At 38.6% G+C, this 22812-nt stretch overlaps 1 protein-coding gene across 5 annotated transcripts in view; it reads right to left on the bottom strand.

Moving 5' to 3' along the window:
- LOC145944415 (fibroblast growth factor 18) overlaps positions 1-22812 on the bottom strand; it is a 133534-nt gene that overhangs the window by 47208 nt on the left and 63514 nt on the right. Inside the window, exon 1 of one of the 5 annotated variants that reach the window (XM_083052749.1) lies at positions 11233-12681. The exons of 3 other annotated variants lie outside the window; for them this stretch is intronic. In XM_083052749.1, coding sequence (XP_082908875.1) covers positions 11233-11234 — 2 coding nt within the window. In that variant the 5' untranslated portion in view covers positions 11235-12681. Of the gene's footprint in view, positions 1-11232; positions 12682-22812 lie in introns of those variants that run through there. One more of the 5 variants, XM_083052732.1, reaches the window with a different exon arrangement.

The raw sequence follows: 22812 nt of genomic DNA, 5'->3' as shown, positions 1-22812 counted from the left end.
TAGCCTGATGCCGATGTGTGCAATACGCGTATACGCCATCAAGAAAGGACGATAACGCATTGAGACCGTTATCGCCCTCGTATCGTGTTACAAGTTGAGACGATTCGTGACGCAGACGCGTGTTCGAGTCATTGTATACCCTCTCGCCTTTTTATTCAACGGCTTTACTGCTTCCATGTTCGATGCAGTAGCGCGCAATGCGTATACGAACTCTATCTAAGTTGGTATGCTTATTATACGTCTATGATAGCTAGCGATAGCGGGAATAACTTGTGCACAGAAAATATCGAAGATGAAAATATTGAAGCATTTATATGCTTTGGAAATATCGTAACTTTATTATATACATATATATTCGCAAGATTCTCGGGCATTCAATTTTATATTTACACAAGTAAAATTATGACAATGTATATTTTTTGTAATAAAATATGTTCATGTCGTAAAATTATTCTCCGTCTATAATTATATGTATATCAAATGATAAGATATAAAGAAATAGCAAGCTTATATACATATAATCGAAAAATAATTAAAAAATTCGATAATAAATAATTTAACATTATATGTAAATTATTTTTCGCTTCAATATATATTATCGGTTACTATATCGCAAAGATATTTGGCCTTATTCTATTAAATAGAACTTTATATGCGTTAGCATTCTTGGCGACTTTCGTAATGTATGTTTTCGACCTGGCAACACATATGTTGCTTTCGCGAGGTGAACACGGTACCGTATGTAATGCCAACATTTACATGAACGAATAAAATTGTCGGAGCGTAAGATCTGAACGTGTGTGTATCAGGACATTTCTCCCTTTCCCCTTCTTACCCTAACGGTAACTGCAAAGACTAGCTTCTTCTTCAACCCCAGCAGCACCATCCCTTTAGAAGTTACGTGGTACAGGGTATCGAGTTCGATGCCCGACCAGGGGCGAGCTGGTGGAAAACGCGGACAAAACAAGACGCGCTGCTGGTCTCACGACAAGTCAGCGGAATAAAGTTTGCCCGGTGGCGGCGATGGTGGTGGCGGCGCCCGAAAACTTGAGAAAACTCGAAGTCTCCCCTGGACCCGGTTCGCGGAGGGGAGAGCAAGGGGAGACTTTAGCACGGCGACGGTGATTCGAGGGGGTGGACGTCGGTGGTGGCAATACTCTAAACTAAAGTCGATGGCCGCCGCTCTTTCGGGAGTTCTCGGTGGGTTGGGCGCACACGATCAACTCGCTGAGTTCGATTTGTAAACAGGGCTCTCAATAATGGAAGATTGTTATAACCCGACCGGCACAGTCCCCACTATGCGTGTTCTTCGGATAAAGAGAACCAAGAGAACGGGAATAATACGTGAGCGAACTTTAACGCCAGATGACATTCGCGAATAGAGTAATCTTTAACTGCGAAAAGTGTCCGCTCGACAAAAGTTATTGGCTAAACTCATTATCATCATCGTCCAGCGTATGCGCGTATATATCGATCGTTTCACAACAAACGCATAAAAAGAGCTCTGTAAAAAAAGATATTAATTTAAGAAAGCTACTTTTTGTGATATCGCTATACATTTCTCTTCTTTAATTTTAAGTGACATTTTAATTTAATAGTATATCAATTTTTAGTTAATCTATATGCAATAATAAATCCTACTACCGTAATGGATTCAACTTCAAAATCTATAAATCAACCTACTCTCGTCCACTTGCCCTTTCAATTACGAAATAGAGATGCTGTTTAAAAAAAAACGTTCAAACATCTCCGCGGCCAGAGTAAGGTGATGATAGTTTTATAGCGTTCAACGTCATCAAATTAACCGCTAATCTTAACTCGTCCAGCCTCTCTATTTTATTCTCAGCGTACCTGTCATCGACCGTGACGTGCCATTACGTAGCCACGGTAGAAAAGTTAATTGCCGCCGAAGAGCAAGTCACCAAGACACTCATTAGGTAGCTCCAGAGACCCAGTGACGTCAGATCTGGTAACGAGGATATAAGGGCCGATGATTCCTACGTCGTCTACCCTTATATCCTCGCGCATGGTGGCGGTCGATTTATTTGGACGATCCATAACTTTCCGTCCTATTCGTGTTACTTGGCAGTTCATTGTGATTTACACGATCATTAACGATATACTAACCAAATAGAAGGAGGCAGGAATTGAGAAGAAGAGAGAGAGATTTACGCCGTTTTTGGAGGACACAGTTGTTCCTTATATCGCCCGCTTCATGGAGGATGCGCGACCTATCCAAGAACGAACGAACTCTTTTACGAGCACTCTAACTCGTTATTACGAACCGAAATGGAATTCAAACTCATCACGAATTGCTCGGCCAGTTAATCGTAGCCAATTAGTAAAACAACGGAAGAATTTATAGGCGCAGCCATAAATCATCCATGCAAATGTTAAATTTTACAACGCAGAATTGTTTTGCTGCGAGGACTGCGTACGTAGTCAACTATCGCGCGCAATTGATACAACAAATATAAAGAAAATATTTAATTGACATAATTAATCTAAAATAATTTTTTTTTAATTATAATAATACAGATCAAAATTATATTGAAAAAAATGCTTCCAAATAACACGGTAAAACATTATTAAAAATTTACATAAATATTTCTCATTCTTACGCGTCGGCGGCACTATGTTTTCTCTCTCTCTCTCTCTCCCTCTCCCTCTCGTTTGTCTAACGGATCACCACATCCGAGAAACGGGCTGATTGACTTTTTAATTGAAGCCCCACGCCCAATAATTACAACCGGCGAACCCCTTATCCCTAGTCCTCGTACTTGGCGCGACCAGCAGACGTCCATACGAGTTCGATAATATGCAAACTGGAAATCACCGTGCGTCCTGGATAGCATTTACTTTAATCCGTGACGACCCCAACCACGTCGCTTTTATCCCACCTTGTCACTACTATGTTGGTTTTAACCAGCGAGATGAGCTCGACCTGATACGGACAGATGCCGAAGCAGGTGGAAACAGAGACATAAAGGACTAAAAAAAAAAAAACTCGAACATTTCGCATGAAAGATTACGCGATGCGCGTATGACAAGACCGATCGGCAGCGTATGATTATAAAGGACTCGAAATCTCCGAAGCAATTCAGTCCTTCTTAGAAAGGACTCTTTTTTTTTAAGAATTTTAAATTTGATCGAGAATTACCACTAATATCGTTCCATAATTTTATCAAAAATATTATAAAAGGATATTTTTTCTCGATAAAATCTAATTTAATATTATCACTTTTCCCCGCGTGCAATGTTTTAATTTTATATAGCAAACATTTAGCGATGTATAAGAAAGTATGAAATTAAATTTCAGCTAAAAGGCGTATCCAAAATTAACTGCATAAGATTTTTTATCTATACCCCCAATCGATACTGAATTCACCAGAAAACCCTTTAATTATCAATGTAAAATAACTTCATAATTAGACCTGCCTCGTAATATGGGATCGAGATGTAGTATCAAGATATCGTAAGTATCCCTATTTATTCTTCGCGTGCGAGCGATTAAGTTTCCGAGATCCTCATACATGCTTGCGCATCCACGCAGCGCGAAACGAAAAGAGTTGATTTATTAGAGCGACGAAATGATCCTCATTACGCCGCTCGTCTTCTTGACTGACCGGATTCTTGATTCAGACACCCGCTCGTCTCGTAGCTCCGTTTCGACATCGGGTACCGTCGCATGTTCGTGATCGCATTTAAAATTATCATGTAAGCGTAATTGCCGTATATGTTACAAACTTTCCAAAGCTTATTAGATACGAAGACGCGATAAATGTGCGCGTGTAAGCAGTTTCTCACACCGTGATGAACCGGTGTAAATACTTAATAAAAGAGTATCGCGACAAACGCTACTAAAAATTATGCTGCATTTTAATATAACGCTCATAATTCGTACCATAATTTTCGTGTGTAATTTTAACACAATATGTGGAAATGGAAAAATTTCAATCATTGAATCGTTGAATTTTCTTTTGCGATAAAACACAGATTATTTAATAAATTGAATGCCAGAATAAATATAATTTGAATACGTGTATATCGTACAAATCATATATATTGAAATAAAATGCATTATTTATATATATGCTTGACTCTCAAGAAATAAAGAGAGAGAAAGAGAACATAGAATTAAAGAGATAAATAAAAATATATTTTTCTTACAAAAACAAACCGAAAAAAATTCAACGATGGAGAACGATCTCCGCCACAGAGAATATAGAAGTTTTTTTAGTTAGGCTAAATACTCCTCTTATATAGTACAACGCGCCGGACAGTATCATGACACGTGGAGAGAATAATCGATTACGCTGTAAGTGTTTCTCTGTCACGTATCGAGGAACAATGAGCGCAAATTTTCTGCCATGCGAGCGCATAGGCAAAAAAAACCCAAACAATTTTCATTAATATTCATATATTTCGCAAGGGCGAAATATGCGATCTCTTTGCGGATACAAATGCACACACATGCACGCACGCACGTGTATTACACGAATGAATGTATATGTTTCGTCTGCGGTCGAAATTCTTGGATATTTCCCAGAAAAGCGATATCAAAGTGCAATAACTCGGTCTGGATACGCGATTCGCTCATTCGGTTAACGATCGGTTGTCTTTTAAATCGAATTTTGCGTGCGACAGATAGTAATAAAGAAAGAAAAAAGCACGTGAGTCGCGTGTATACATGACATATGTCGTATGAAAAGACGATTCTGTCGCCGCAATTATTGCGCACTGAGAAAACTACATTGAGAGAAAGGCGTCGCGATCGATGCACGTGGATTTTTGCCTGTCGCAAAAGGTACGGACCGTCGCGTCGATTCGGCCACGATCATCGATCATTCCTTACGACTTTATGGATTTCGGTCCACGCGATTTACTTCCTTCTTCGATAATGGTGGACTTTACACTTTGTCACTATGGTTGCAAATTCAATTGCGGTTGAATGCCCCGAATAAATACGTCATGACCGCGATCGATTTACCAAGTCGCTCGGAAGATAGTAAAATAAAAAGCAGGTTCGTGGAAAGAAATATTCAAAAAGGGTAAAAGAGATTATTCACGATATTCATATTAAGCTTATCGATCTTCCAATGCATTTATAACAGATGTATTAATAAGCGGGAATAACCGATTTTCCTATATTTTCTTGAAAAAACGAGGTCGCGATATGTTTTTAATTATTACATAGCTCTCAATTAAATATTTGTACTAGATATAATATATATTAGAAATATATTATTTCAGACATTTACTATTTGTTTAATTTTATAATTAATTGTTCTTATTATTAATTATAAATTATAAATAGATTTCATATAAATTCACAAAGCAGATACTCATACTGCGGATACACGAAGTATCTTTACATATACATATATTGTAGAATATAGGTAAATGCGTATACCGTTCAGATAGTCTAGTAGTCCAAGTAATTCACGAGAAAGGAGCATGCAGGAAGACACTCGTTCCCATAAGCAAAACTCTCGTGTCTCTCCTTCCGCGAGACGGGGAGAATACGCAATTCCAAGGGATTAGACGTCACTTGATACCCGTTCGGCTTATGTCCCGTAACGTACACCGGATGTAGAAATGTCCTGAGCCAGCGCATTGCTTTTACCCGCAGCTATACCTAATAGCAGTGGTATAGCGTACGGTCGCCTCCACGTCCGCATGTCATGAAGGGGAACGAGGGAGGGCGCGGTCTCGAGATCTTTGCCTCGAGCTTAGAACTCAATCCGACCGAGGAGAGGATCTAACGCCGACTATCGTGCACGAAGCACGAACAAATTAACTGGCACGCGTGATCGTCCGTACGGTTCTGCAAAGTATGCGATAACAGTGCGCGTCTTCGCACAAGATAAAATGCACCAATAAACAATTGCCACAATTTTTTTTACAAGATATGCTAAATAAAAATGATATTTTTTTACACGTGTTTATTATTCAAGTGTTAGAATCTTAATTTTCAAGCACTGTGTGTTAACTTTACGTAGAACTTTTACATTTATTATTTAAAATAAATAATGCACGAGAAATTTTAGGGCCAACGAAAAATCATCGACAGATAATCTCTTAAATTCGAATTTATGCAAAAAGACTGATCTTTCTTTAAATATATTTATTGTCGGCTAGAAAAAAGCATACACCGTCTACAAGTCATTCATGTATTGTACGATAAATATGTCTCGATCTCGCAATTCCCCATACGAACCGAAAGAATGAGAAGAGTACTTATGCGAATACAGAGAGTACCAGACTTATATACGCACACAGTATACGCGGAGCGTTACATTACTTTCATGCTGTATTTGTCGCACGATCAGATCTGTCAGTCCACGATTGCGGATAATTTCCACGTCGTTAAACCGCTGCTTGGACTTTCATTGTCAAAAGATAGCAAGGTTAAATTACCGTATTAACGTAGAAAAAAGTGAACTAAAGTCTAATAAAAATCACAATATTTTTTACATTTTATATAAGTTATAATAAAAGAGTTAATAATATATAAAAGAAAAGAGAAGATCTAAATATAAATAAAAATCTAATATAAAACAATAAAATTTAAACTTTATAAGTCTCTAATAAAAAAGAAATACCTTTAGAAAAATCGAGAACAAGCTTTCGGATAAACAACAGTAATATATAAAAATCGTGTCATTATTAAGTGGAACCCCAATCGGTGTAACACATACACATTTATTGCTTCGAAGTAGTTGAACGAATCGAAGGTACTGTATGCTGTACCTGCCATAATCGCAGGGCAGTTCTGCTTGTAAACGAATGCCTCTACTTAACACGTTATCGTGCCTAGTAATTGACCAAATTACCGATAAGAGGCTGCTAGGAAAATCACGTTCGCTCTCTTGGTCGTTAACTAGCCTACTTATGTTAAACGCGTTAAAATGTGCGTCCCTCTTTCGATAATATCCAAACATAGATCTTTTGTTAAGTTTGATAAAAAATAAACGCTACTGCTCGTATTCAAAAAGTGGTTTATAAACAAGATAGAATAAAAAAATTCATTATTCATAAACTGAATAAATATGAATAATATTAATTAATTATTAATTAATTACGGTATATAATTAATAATATTATATATCATTAATTATTTTATAATTATAATTATAATATTAATATGTGATAACGCGTATTCAAATAACGCATATTAATTGGAAATAATCCGTTCTTAAAATACACTGATAAAGTGTTTGTTCAAAAGCGATATTAAATGCAAGATTTACAAAGTTATACCTACGGATTCGAGATAAGCGTTTAATATATATTCGTGTTACTTTTTAATGATATTTTTACGCGAGATATGATTTTAATTAGCAAGATTAGAGACAAATGTAGCAAAATAAATAAAGTTTATTCGCCTTTTTTTTCGTTTGTTATTCTTTTTTCTTATCTGTGATAAATAAAACAGATGCATTAAAATTCAGCTTTATATAAAAAATTAAATTGAAAGCGATTCTTTGTACAAATCTAATCTTACAATTAATATTAAACGAAAAGAGCTCAAGGACTTTATGTACATAGATACATATCCATTTGTTCTATAAAACCGTGTCGCAATAGTATTCGATATCAAACTATAACACAAGATATAGATAATATCATTACCGCGATCTTATTTTCCCCGATTGGATTGTACTCGCGTTCATATGTAATATAGATGCTATTTGGTATATCATTACAATCAACACACATAACAGTAAAACGAGATTATCTACTTTTACATTCCATTTTGGTTGTTTTTCAACCTTTATTAATACAATATAAGAACTCTACGAATGCAAATTTTGATGAGTCAAAATATTCTTCACAAAAGTATTTTTAGACACTTTCTCGTTTTTAACGTTTTCCTTAAACATTTATTTTTTGTTAAACAAATTATGAAAAATAATCTTCGCGCATGCAAAAAAAACCATGAAACAATTAGGAATAATTTACAATATAAATAGCAAAATTATGCAGTTTTTTTTTTCTAATAAATATCACAATATCTATATATTTGTGTAAAAAAAGAATTTATCTGTATATATGCTGTCGAAATATTATATACGTGATGGTTCAACTCGCAAATTCTCTAGAAGTTTTTTATAAAAAGAAAAAATAATACGATCAAACTTAAAATGTCCGTGTCATGGACATTCTTTAATAAGATCTAAGACTGGACCAAAATGCATTATGTGCAGTCATCGGCCCCGCTAAAATCTTTCCTATGTTCGCTTATTATTCATGTTAGCACACGCTTCGTCGGGGATTTAAAATGTTTGCGCGTCGTAACGTAAGTCGGAGCTTTGTTACCCGGCGTCATGCTTTATTCGATGGGTATACTGATGGGCTGCTGCTCCACGAAGAAAAATTCGCAAGGATTTCTCATGAAGCGTTAATGCTAATTTTCGTTTCGGCGATAATATGCCACTGTCTTTTTATTTGCATAAAAGATATAGTGTTTAATTTTAGCATATTATTAACGTATGCAATTAAATTCAATATCGAAACCACGAAAAAATAAAAAATCGCAAAGCAAATGAGTAAGAGAGTTTAACTTATACTGGTTAATTTCTTCTAAAAAATTATTGTATCTGTCCAGTGGATGTAAGGAAGGTGGACAAAAGTCGCCCACCCATTACTGAGAAATACGATAAAAGCTAATGAATCGTGAAAGGTTCCAGAATCGCAAGGCGTATGACCATACGGCGCAACGAATGCTGTCACTCGGATCGAAACAGGAGATAATTCCTCGCAATTCATACAGCTTAAAATGAATGATCCCCGGTTACACACGTACTGTTCTGGGCGCGCATACTCTTTCCCCGTGAATAAAAATATTGGTAATTATAAGGATCAGCAACAGAATAAATCGGAATGCAGATAATGAGACAAATTTTTTCTGTGATAATGGCGCAAAATCTACAATTTTACAAGACAAAAAAGAATGCTCAGGCGCACGATTGACAATGTGTCATCCGCAAGGTGTCATTGATGGAAGAAGGAAAAAGTCTTTAATCGGCAACGATTGATCAAATATAAAATATAGTGATTTACGTGGGAAGAAAACAGAAAAAAAGTTAAGGAAAAAGATGAATGAGAAGAGAGCAAAGAGCGTCGAGATTGAATATATATCGTTGCCTAATCACGCGGCTCATCCGAAAAGTATTTTAATTACGCGTTTTCCTTATCTAAAATATGCTTCGTTATCGCAGACGTATCATCTGATTTTCTCGCTGACAAGTTGTGGCCTCCCGATAATCGTCAAAGTGGCGGAATTCCGAATGATCGAGTGTTTATTCGATAAAAAAAGTAAAACGATCTCTCTCGGTCTCCGTCTTCCTAAATTGATCAGTTTTGATCTGGAGAACAGAATGCGATTTGTTCAATTTGTTGCGACAGTGTGTCGCCTATGAAATCAAAACTTATTCGCGCAGATTTCTGATAAGTCGGAATGTCCTACTTAATGATTCGAAAGTCCAGTTGATATTTTTTAGTTCCTACGTTTATAGGTATAAGCAAATATGTGAGGTGTTTAGATTTATATCTTGAATTCTCTCGTTATTTATAATAGAAGTTGAGAATCGCTGAGAAACACACTTTGTCACACGAAAAATATTAACAAAATAGTAGCGCAATTAAAAATTGGATTGAATTAAAGTGGATTATCTAATTAGAGTGTGTATTTTTAATTTGTACTCGGATATTAAATTTTTACGAAGACGATTAATTATAAGATCAAAATCATTAACAAAGAAGTATGTAGCATGTCATCGTGTTATAATAGAAAATATAATTACGTATAGAAGAATATAGAATTGAAGAACAGAATAGAGAAATAAAGATGAATGTGGAGAATAAAGTACCGAATTGAATGCATACACAAGCCGCAAATGGCGTGTATGCAGCACCGTGAAATCACGCGTGAATTCCCCTACCTAACATGAATAACCGTTGGCTTGAAAGGGTATATAGCTTTTCGTTAGTCGACTGCAAATCGTGTCAAGGTCCTGTCGGTTACGCTCATCTGCAGGGGTTACTGGTCCAATATGACAAAGGGTTGGTTGAGTACCGCTGTTCGAAACCGTTATACAGCAAGAGCAGTGCAAATAAATTAAAAGTGATACTTTAAAAGAGACGGAAGCTCGATTTTTCTTCTTTAGACGTTTCATGCAAATTAAAATATAATATCTCGTTCAAAGACATCGAGACGATTGCAATGCAGATTTATTATACTATCGCGCGGAAGAGAAGAGGCTATTTTCGTACGTATATAATAGGGAAGAAGGACCTCCAAGAGCGGAGAGAGTCGATCTTCTCCCTTAAACTATTCCAGTAGCATATACTGCGCTCGTAAGGGATACCGTTATACAAGCGAGGTACGACTTGTCTCTTACCGTATTTGAACATAACTGCGCTTTAAAATCGACACGATTTTTCGGACCCACTCGTCGCATTACCTGTCTGATGTTGAAAAATTCCACGAAAAATTTCCTGTCTCAGAATGGATGTTTTTCTTTTCGGACAAAGCCTATACTTCATTCGACAATTTATTTTTTCAAACTGTTTCGTGTTTATGTATCTAAGCTTCAGCTTAAAATCAAGCACGTTTTTCGACAAACAAAATTTGCTGGTCGCATTTTTTCTTTTTACGTACTAATAATATTATTATCATCAAGAGAATTCAATCGATGAACGATCTCAAACTAATCCGCGGCGTATATATCGATATATGTTTAATCTGAATGAAATCTTAAAACGAAATTGTGATTACTGTAGCAAAGAGTTTACTTGAGAAACACGTGCATAACATCGCAAACGATAAGCTGTGAGCCGTAAAGAGCAGAGGGAGAAGTTTATCTTCTTTAAAGAAAATTAAAACATAAGTAATTTAATGAGTACGCAAATAATAAGCACATTACAATCAAAATATTCAATACCATCACTCATACAAATTGTGTCATGTATACACATATATTATTTTATATTATAAATATAAATAAAATATATATAAAAATATATTTATGTCTATGGCGATTATTAAAACCACTTATTAAATCATTGAATAGCGTATGCTTGAACTTTCGTCTCACAAGCCTTTACCGTTTTCACAGCTCGTCGTTTATCCGTCGCTGAGCGCACGTGAATTTTTAGAAACAAGTCTGCCTATATCGCGTCAGCGTATATCGCGATGAGACCCTGCGCGTGGAAGCGTGAACTTACATTTGGTTCCGCGTTAGACGACGTGGATTGACGAGATCGTGAAGGAACCGCGTGATCCGAAGCGGACGTCATCCCAGTATTCGTGTACGAGTATCTTTGTCAGCTCGGAGCCAGGATCATTCACCCACCGTCGTCGTCGCGTGCGCACTTGCGCGACCACTACTATCACCCATAACAATAACAACAATAACACCGCCACCGCACGCAGCACCAGCACGCAGGCCCCACCACGAACCATACGGGGAATAATTATTTTTTTTTTACGGATTTTTTTTCGTCACAAGTGGATACACGCGCGTGTACGATCCTCGAGGATGTACGAGAGGAAGGTATAAACTCAAGTGTCGGTGTAATGCGGCGGAGATGCCGAGATCGTCCTTTCATCTGATCCCCTCGGAATCATCTTAACTCAATCGATTCACACACGACTCGATCGAATAATCCGATGTGGAGAACGATGTCGGAAAAGAAGATTGCGCGGAAACCCTGTTCTCGTTTTTATTCCTTTATTTTTGTCATATTAAAAAAGAGACACTCACGTGCTAAGAGTGAGACGCATCCAGGCGCGTTTGCGTCAGCAGCGTCGACGCATTGCGTCGGGCTGGCCTCCGGAAGCTGCTTTTAAAATCCTCGCATCAAACGACGCCGCTGACTTCCTCTTTGTCGCACTTTGTCTCCCTGCAGCTACGAATCACACTGCAATCCCTCCGATCGACAACACTGGATTGTTTAACACATAGATTGTTATACGCACTACGTCAACTTCGCGCTTGATACTCCAACTAGGAGTAACGAAAAAAAATTCCGAGCCGTTCTGAAGCTACCTGCACCGTCGCGTCACTATTGCATCCGCGGCATTACACTACAAGTGCACCGGTACTAATGAATGTGGCAACTACGAGAGACAATGTAGCATCCTGCGAGAGACACAATCCTGTATATCCAAGCGATTCGCGCGAAACCTCTCATTCACACGCCGATTCCATCCCGATTCCACCCCGATGACTGAATAAGAAGCGAGCGCAACGTGTCCTCGGGACGATCATCGACGACAACGTGGCCAGTACGTCAAGTAGTTTCGCGGGCTTGGAAGCCTGCCAGCATATTTCTATGGTCACGAGGAGTCTGCTTCGGGGGTGCGAACGTGGCTGACCAAGATGATCCGAAAAATGCGCGCGAAGAAAGCGCCCTTGCGAAGCGATCGCGCCCTCCTTCGCGCGAGGGAGAAAAGGACAAGAGTTAGCGACGAGGGTGCATCCGGATCGTTCTCCGATGGCAGAACGCGGTGACACCACGACGACGATGACGGCAAATGCGACGGACACGACCGTATAACACGCGTAGCACGACGGTACGATACAACAACAGTGCCGCTGTGCTGCTCGCCGTGTATCCCGACGACTCGAAGACGCGCAAGTCAGCCCCACTAGTGTCGACTCGTCGGCTTACCTGGCCGCTGCTTTGCTGCTGCCGCCGCCGCTCGCTTACGACGAACCCCCACCCCTCTCGTACCCCCCCTCCATTCGTATGGTACACGAGGCTGCCCCTCCATCTCGATGTGCTCTCTTCCCCACCCTTCCTTTTGTCTCTTTCTCTCTCTATCTCACAGAAAATGTGTGCACTTCTCGTACGAATATCCCCCCTGTATCCGCGTATATTTTTCTATCTTACGCACTTTTCTACCTTGCCATACGTATATCGTGCTCTCTTTTATATAGTGAAATTATATGGAAAGCGCTTTAGATTGCTCGGCCGAGCCGGTGAAAAGATTGCGACGATTTCATATAGCAACACGTGGCGGCAAACTTTGCGCGTCTCGCCGGTTGCAGCTTTAGAAATAGCACCGCGGATGCACAACTACTTATAATTATATTTTAGCCCGTATATGTCTTGGAATAATTATCTGGGTGTATTATATTATCGTTCCAGATTTTTTTATTCATATCTAACGAGAGAAAATTTGATACCGAAAATTTTCTTGCACCAATAAAGGTTGTGCATTTTATATATGTCGTTGCTTAAAAAAAAATTCCCTCAATTTTACATTCAAATTTTGACGAAATGACCATATCCCCGTCGTCATTTGACCATCTGTTACCACTCGAAAATTGCAACGTAATGTTTCAATTTACAAGTTATTATATTTTTAAATTGTTATCAGTATATTTTCGATAGGTTATTCATTATCTTCTCGATACGCCTGATAAAATTAGCACTTTGGGAGACGTTGTTATTGCATTCTCTCTGTGCGTTTAAACTGCGACATCGACGCAAATGTTGCTGGTCCCACATATTTTTGTTCTCCAAATATATTCCTCAAGACACTCCTCGCTCGCGGAATATTCTTCCCGCCGTTTCTCCCGCATCCTGACATCCTCGCGCTGTTTCCGAACACTCGCATTTTTGAACCATCACGCAACACACACTCGACGCACAATAACTTAAAGGTCACTTTATAAACGGACTGACAATCCGCAGATCGAAAGTGCGCGCACGTATCGATAGCCGCGCGGCGACGCGATTTATTTATCTCTTTTTATTACTTTCATTTCGCCGCCGGGATGTGTGACGGCCGGGCGGTATATAAATTACGGTACAAGGCGTATATCGGCTGTGTGTGGTATATATATTCCATACTTCTCTTCGCACTGAGACTCGTGTGTCCATTGACGGTGACGAGCGTTTCGATTGCGTAATCCACGCGAAAGCCGAGAGAGAACCCGAGAGTTTGTTTTTCTAAGAGTGAGTTGAATCGCGCGCGAGAACACACACGATTATTTTAATATATTTCAATGAATGTTGAATGTTGCACCATTCACACGAGGCACTCAAGGACTCTTTCGCGGAACATGCGTTTCGGATTTCGCGTCCATAACGAGGATGCCAGCAGCGCGGTGAGGAGATGGAACGAGAAAAAAAAATAATAAAATAAAGATTCGCGATGTGTGCAGCTCTCGTCTCTCCGCGACGCGAGAGAGAGAGCCAGGCACTGATGATGGAGTACAGCGAAACGTCGCGAACGCCCGGTGGCCCGGCACAACGAGATAATTAATTATCAATCTCGCGCGCCGATTAATTCCTGACGCGCGTGCGACCGCGCCGTTGTCATCGCATTGGCTCGCTCGTTTCGCCTTGATAGCGGCTGTAAGGAATCAACGACTGCGCCAACCGAGTATATACGCGTTCCTGCGCTCTGCTTACGCTGCACTATTAAATGTGCATGTTCAACACGGTTTCAACATCCGAGATGATGCCCGCCAGCGTGTAGATAGCCAACGATAGTAGTCTGCATTGTAGAACGTTTTGTATAACACGTACCTTTAATAGTATCGTGATAACTAAAGTGTCAGTATGCAAGGGTTGGAAGCGATAAAATTGTCTTTTGCAGTTAATTTCAAGTAATCTTTCAACGAGATCGAGTATTCAATTTCAAGCTTATTTATTGAAATATATATCATGTTAAAACTTTGAAATTGATAAAAAAATATCGTACAAATCTTACCTTTGAGAAAGTATTATTTTCATATAAAAAAAAACACATAAAATTAATATATTTATCAAAAAAATATGTGATGCTATAATAAATTTTATGTAACATTAAATTTTAATATTTTAGTGATTTAAATATCTTAGAAATATTTTATTTAATAATTGATTGAAGTGATAATTAATTCACAAACTGTTGCTTTAATTCATTTCCCCTCGCGCTGGACGTTAACCGATAAGTGAGCATTAGGGTCTCATCATTTTACATTTTACGAGATTCAGTCCGCCGTCCCTTTTCGGCTATTTCTATTTCCTAAAGAGTTCCGACTACATGTCGCCAAATCTTACTCCAAGTGGCCTAATTCATCGAACGACGTGGGCATCGCGTGGGAGAGTGGCGCCTTTTAGGACCGTATCACGTGGACAATAGCCCTTCGAGACATACACTCAAGGTAAAATTTTCTTTCACACTCGTAATATACGAATAATTTACGACCTTGCATAACAAGGCCTTCAACATTGTTTTGTAAATCTCGTTTCACGATTCTTTTATTTCAAAGAATAAAATACGATTTATTTCATATTTATGAGTATTTTAGTAGAGATAAAAAAAAATTATAATTATATTAAAGTATATTATAATCTGATGTAAAAAAAATCGAAATAATGTGTGTGGCGATTTTATTTCAAACTAAAATCAAATTTATTTCGAGGAGACTTTAACATTCCGATAACATAGCGAAAATTCCTTAGTGATACCACCGATATATACGGTCCTGATCGTCGGTAGATTTGATCTGTACAAAGCGCTTCCTACCTATCTGAATTAATCTGTACCATCTGTGTTGGGCTACCTACCCTTACACGTTGCATCCTCTAGAAGCTATTCTAAAGGAATTCGTTTCACACACACATACATTAACAGAAAGAGAAACGAGTGACAATCTATTGGCATATTGAGAAAAAAAAGAGAGAGAGAGAGACAAAGAGAGGGGGGGGGGAGAGGCGAGGGTGAATCGGGATGTTCGCTTAATTATCAAAGGCGACAAGTGCCGGTTGCCGGTGCTACGGACAAAATTCACTAGAAACCTGGTTCGAGATACCTGAGGTCCGACACTAGCGTAAATCATAGAACAATGGGATACGACCTTTGTTCGCTAGTCGGGGCGGAAATCTAGCTGAGAGGCCGAGAAGATACCTTTACTTCTACGGTCAACGTTTTTGAGAGAACATCACATCGCGTCACTCGACGTGAAATGCTCGATCTCAATGTAGAAGCTACGGATTTGTACGCGCCAAGACTTATCACGATCCCCGTTTCGATATCAGCTTGACCTTCGCCTGACAACGAATCGATCGAATCATCCAAGAGAGAGAGAGAGAGAGAGAAAGAGAGACAATGGTCGCGTGTCAATCTTTGATAAACTGATCGGATTAATTGCCTGAAGCTCTCTCTCGCGAGGCAAGAGTGTTGATAAGCATGACGCGTCGAAAGAACGTCTCTTCTTATTTAAAACGAAGCTCATGCGAATGTAAATTAAATTGATATAATCGTCACTCATGATCTGCTCGGATGACGAATCGTCAGGAGCTGTCCACATCCTCGAACTCTTCCACGCTGAGTAACCGATGACACGGTCACGGATTGAAATATCCTCCCCCTTCCCCTCTCTTCCTCCCTTTTTTCTTCTATTTTTAGTCGGCTCCGAAACGAATGAGTCCGCATACACGAAGTCTTTATTAGACCTAACTTCGGCGAACGGCGCGTGCTTTAAAAAAGATCAAACGCTCCAAATTCCACGAGATCGCTTGCAGGTAGTCGACGATTAATCGTTGCTAATTAACGTTATAATCTCATGCAATTCGAATCAAGGCGATATCGCGAGTAATGCTTTTCTATGCGTATAAAAAAATATACTGCGACTCGCGTTTTATCGACCATATGTCAGAGCTATGTTACTGTATGTATATGATAATCAGCCGGTGATTGCAGCTCGCTCTCTGCGTATTTTTGGAAGATCTGCACCGAGAAAAAGATTCAATTGCGTTCAAAATTCAACATTGTAACTATTGGCTCGCAAAAAAATATTTTATAGTTAATAACATTATTGTCGCGCACGAAATTAATATAGATTTTTGCATAAAATATTATGTTGAATATTAACTAATAATGTCTTCTTATTGTTAGAGTAGTCTCTCTCATTTCACATTTTCTTTCATATTTCTATAAATTCTTTGACTGATAACACTTCCCTATTACCTCGCAATCTGTTAATTCGTGTAAAAAAATGGAAATACTCGACTACAGATACAATGATTGATGAGACGGCCAATGTAATAATGCCTGCATCCATAAACATCACGGATGTTTTAGAATACGCGTCGTATTTATTACGTCGGTGAATAATTGATACGATAAGTCTTATGTAGAGAGAAAAACATTTTAAGCGGTTCGTTATGTCACAAACGTTGCGCGCTTTTCTCTACCTCTATTTGTCACAAACTTACCAGGCTGCAGATTGCAGTCTGTGCGTACCAATTAGTCACTCTTGTGGCAATCTGCTACCTGCTTGCAACCTGCGACCAGTTTTAGGACGTAACAAATCGCGACTTATTTCGCTCGGCATCAACTGGGTGAACGAGATATCAGAGAAATATTCTTTTTCCTTTCTTTTTAGAGGCAACGCGCGGATGATATCTTTTATAATTGTGAATTTGCATAATCAGAAAATATTAAAAATTAATAGAAGATTTTAATCAATGTAAAATCGTTGCTTGAAAAAGCATATTGAAGAGACATTAAATGCATTTTTTTTATGAAAGAATAGCAGACTAAACAATATGATAATGTAAAATTATATATCCGGAACGCGATGTGTGAATATCTCTCTGTCGATGGACATTATTTCCAACCAAAATACCGTTTATCTTCTAAACTATGCTTGTATAGCGATCCACAAAATGTTATTATGAGTCATTGCTGTCACAGATTGTAGACTTCGTGCCAATCATACGTTCTGACTTTAATACATTTATCTTCGCTTGATATTCGTCAGACATCTCATTGTCAACACGTTCAGACAATACCTAAATAAATAAAGCGTTCTCAATTGTTATTTTGTGTGCCACATGTATCTGAAATGCAATCTATATCGTTTGATAAATATATTCATGTTTACACGCGATCCTCTTCTTTGATGAGCAAATATATTTTAAAAAATATTTTGTATCTATTCTAGAGATATTGAAATATCTTATCACGCGCGCTTGCGTCTAAATTGCTTAGTAGAAAAAATTGACGGTGCTATTATCACGATGCAAGAACGCGAGACATGAAAAGGCGTTGCAAAACTCTTTTCTTAACATATAACGAAGAAAATGTTACAAAACTATAATACATACGTGCCACACTTTTACATCGATACGAACAGCTGACATACATACATACATATTAAGTCATAGATACGTGTATGAAATAAAGAGAATCCTATATACACGCGACAATATATATTATTATATAGGTGCCATATATCGCTCATGGTAATATTTTCTGTGTATACGTTTACGTAAGATTTTCGCGGATTACGAAAGCGTTCGTTTTCAATAAGGTAGTACATAGATGCGAGAAACAATTTCTTTCCGACCCGCTGGCGGCGGCCGCAAAACGCGCGCGTTAAACGCGAAAGGAGAGAAACTGGTTCAAAGAGACCGAGAAGCGAGAGACCACGTGGAGAGTGTCGTGTGTAGTAGGCGCGCGCGTCATACGGGGTCCCCTTCGGGCCCCGTGTAGCTTACATGACGGCTCGTATTAAGTCCCGCGGCGTGGCCTGCGCAGACCGCATTTAATCAGTTTGCGGTCGCGGCCCGCTCTCTTATGCCCTTTTAATACGTTTTCTCCTCTCCTCCGTTCCCTTTGCTCTCGCGTGCGACACCGCGATGTAACTCAACTCCCGCGTTCGCTGCGCAATACCGACGAGAACGATCACTCCTTTCTCCAGATGGACGCGACGAGGTTACCAGCTGGTGAGATCGTCTCTCCGATCCTTTTGTATATCCTCCGTAGAAAGTAAGACTGACAGTAGGGGCGACAGAATGATTCAATTGGAAGTTCTTTGAAAATTATACGCAGACGATGTTCTCGCGCAAGAAGCATAAAGATTATCGGAACCAAAGATATGCTTTCAAGAAAAAAGAAAAAAATTTTATTATAACATATATGAATTTAGCGGTATGTGGTCGCACTATTAATTTATTTATGGTATGAATAAATTAGTAAGAAAATTAACGATGGGGGAAAAAATTGATAAACCTCATAGTCGCACAGGGGATGAGAACCAAGTTCGATTTTATTTGCCTTAAGAGTTTCGTTCCCTTTCCTCCCGGAAAGAATTCCGGAGTATAAGAGATCCGAACCGAGATTTTTAGGTTTTACGCCTGTTTCGGAGAGTGGACCGTCTGGCAATTTGGTGAAATTAAATAATAGCGCCCGTCCCATTAACGTAACGACGAAGCACGGGTCGACGGTGTCTCGCGGGATTCGTGAGAGAGGATCTGGAAGTGGACGGAGGCACGCCAGGTACGTTCAACGTTTTATTTCACCGTAACGTGCCAGAAGGTTTACGCATACCTACATCTCAGAAGTCAGGACCCTTCGAGGATACACCCCTCTGGTCCTGTGTGGTCTATCGCGGTTCCTCAAATTATTACCAACAATCTCCCTGAGATTCCTTCGTCAATCTTAAAATTTGTCAAGGAGTCTCGCTGCTGCCAACGCGCATTCGCACTGACTTAAACGTCGCTTGAGAATTAATAAGCGGCGCAGTCTTCGCTCGCAGAGGACGAAAATTCTCTCTCGTGCAAACTCTTTCAATCGACGTATAGTTAATCAGAGGGAAGCGAGATATTACTTCGATAAATTATACAGAGTTCATTAAATTTAATGGCCACTGCGTTATTTCCAATTTTCGCCATTAATTAATTTACTTGCGAGATTTTTTCATACTGTTTTATTACTACATATCGCTATTCTTTTGAGTAACTTATTCTGTACCTTGATAAAGCAATATCCGTTATATTGAATAACAAAAGTTTAAATTGAAAATGAACAGTTTTACATTGGATTTAGTGAAAAACTAAAAAGAAATGTAATATATAAATTGGAAATCTAATGTAGCTACAGTCTTGCCATCTGAGTTGGCTTATGTGTTCTGATTTCTCTTCCCTTTCTTGAAGTTTAGACGTAGAGAAAATTTCTCAAATCAACATTCATACCATTCTATGTATAAACGATAAGAATTAGTTCTTATTAATTACACAACGCAGGATGAACATTATCTCTTTATATCTTACGACATGCCCCATGATTGAATCTCCCAGCGTGCAATAAATCTTCGCTCTTTTAGTCTCTATGAACGACCCTATTCTTCCGAGAAACGGACAAAGCTAGTGAAAGAGCGCACGCTCGGCCGGCTGAATAAAGTCGTACGAGAGAGAAACGAATGAAGACGTAGCTATAAATATAAAAGAATGCGAAGCGGGTAAACGACGCGGTTTTCAGTGCTTAATAATTCTTTTTATGTACTGCCCCGGGCCCCCTGAAACTCAAGCCTCTCTCTAACAGCAGCGTAGCCGGCCGGTGTAGCTTGGGTCCGTAGCTACTTGGCGCGTTACGATCTTCTCGTTTGCGAATTTTTACGCGGCGATCAAGATTGATAATACGCGCCACGGTAACATGAGAGAGACACGTTTCACCGATATATTCGACGCGTTTTTAGGCGATCCGCGATGGCGACCATAACGCCACGCGGACCCACCGCAGCTTTGTGACACCACAACTTTCCGTTGCAATAACATTCGCGCCTCTACACCAACAGCGCGTCTCGTGAGAAGACGAGAGATCCACTCTGCAACAATAATACTGCATGTGTGGCCCGGGACAGTGGTGCTCAGGCTTTTCGCATTCTTAAGCGTGCAACTTACACACGCGAGGCAAAAATTTGTAACTGAGAGAAATGAACAATGATTTTCATATTCGAGTATACAATATGCTATATACAAACATGGTATTCGATGACAAGTACGTAGCGGAATATTATTGTTGATTTAAATCATTTCAAGTACGTCTCTCGGTTTCACTATGAATCAATCTTTCTTTTAAAGATTGTCTTTTTTTGTTATATCTATGAATATGTATAAAGATGAGGAATTCCACGAAAAGTAGAAAATGAGCGCGAATGGCATAAAATGTCACGGGAACACGTTGCCAAGAAAACGAAGTTTTAACTTACGAAGGTAATATCTGCAAACGGGTAATAGATGCGTTAGAATGGCGCCTTGACAAGTGGCGGATTGTCCTCTTGTTGTTTAAATGACCGCGAACGTGTGAATGGATTTTCTGTTCGCAGAAAGCGCGGCGAGCTCCACAAGATATCCATTCACGGCCTTCATTTTAAATTCTTTCGTCAATCACCAAACCGTAGACTATAAACCCGAAATATTCAGGTTTAAAACGTTTCACTCGAAGATAATTACACAATCTTGATTGAAAGCATTGTTTTGTAATTTTTATACCGCAGGCATTTAAACTTGACATTAAATTAGAAAAACATTACTTTTTACTTAGGTATCAGCCTTTAAAAGGTTGAAACCGTGCTTAAAAATTTCGATACAAGATGAATACACATGCTCCATCTCAGATTAAATTAATTCGTACAATCATAAATAAGAAATTGTGACGATTTCTAATTCATATCTATAATAGACTCTATATATATTGTGCATAAAGAAAGGCATATGGCACATTTGAGCGTGTATAGATATGCACATGCAATACGTATATAATAAAAGCTTCACCCCATTAATTGAAGAATATAAATAATTCGAGACATCTGCACACTATGATAAGATTATGTTTCACTCCGTACCCGCTATCCTCCGTTGCGTTATCATATATATCTTATGTATTAACTGTGAATACTCTACGAGATACGATTGACGGAACACTCGTGCGATGTGCATCGGCTTGTGGTGCATTTACCACGTACATACATGATGTGACATTCGCAATACGTGCATTCGCGAATGTTTTCCCCTCTCTCTCTTTTGGCGCGAGCACGGGAAAAAGCTCTAGAAATCATATCGCCTCGAAAATCATATCGAGAAACCGGATGGAAATGTAGATTAAAATAAATATCATGCTCTCTTGGCATGATGCAAGAAATTGCAATCGCATCTATGTCGCGCGATGAAATCCAATGACGAGAAGAATTACTAAAAATAACGTCAGTGACGTATGCTCACATTATATTCATTATTATTATATTTAACAAAGATATTAATTCTTTTGCCGTATCAAGAAATAGAAATATTTTAGTTATAATGTGTGTGTATAAAAAAATTAAATATATTCATTTAAATTAAAAAATATTAATATTGATAAAAATAAAATTAATTTTTTAACACTATATAATCCAGCATACGACATCTATCTGTGCTTAGATACAAAAGAAAATTATTTATTAAATTAATCATATATATAAAATTAAATATGAAAAATTATCGTGAAAAAAAATTGACAAATATTGCTAAAAACTATAATATCAAAGAACATAATAATGAAACACCATGATAACAGTAGATGTCTTTTTCTTTTCACTCACTATTATACGTATATTTTGTCTCTTTATTACCGATTAATTGCGGAACGGAATGTTTGCAGTTTGTACTGCATATGTAATCGTTAATTAAAATTATACAAAAACAATGATTTATCGACACGTACTGCCTATACTGAGAAAGTACGTGCTTGACCGACGACTTGCGAGCAAGCGCCGTTGTCGCGGATTTGATTCATCACATTCGACCACGTGGTCAGTCGCGCGAAGGTTACTGGAGTCCATGTATCGATACGCGGTACCCCACGTGTCGATGAAGCCGACCGCACGAAGATGCGTACGCGGTTAAAAGCTTTGATATATACGCACATCATCCCGTTTTACGCAAGCGCCGGATATCTCTCATGTTGGCTTTCAAGACTGACTTATCAGTTAGTATATATTATATGTGTATGTGTGTATATGTGTGTAAACCATGAGA

This window comes from Prenolepis imparis, unplaced genomic scaffold, assembly GCF_030444845.1.
Source record: "Prenolepis imparis isolate NDT839.2.m4 unplaced genomic scaffold, iyPreImpa1.0 SCAF_1, whole genome shotgun sequence".
NCBI classification, from domain to species: Eukaryota; Metazoa; Arthropoda; class Insecta; order Hymenoptera; family Formicidae; genus Prenolepis; species Prenolepis imparis.
The sequence above is the reverse complement of the archived record's forward strand: the minus strand, read 5'-3'. Positions and strand labels throughout refer to the sequence as shown.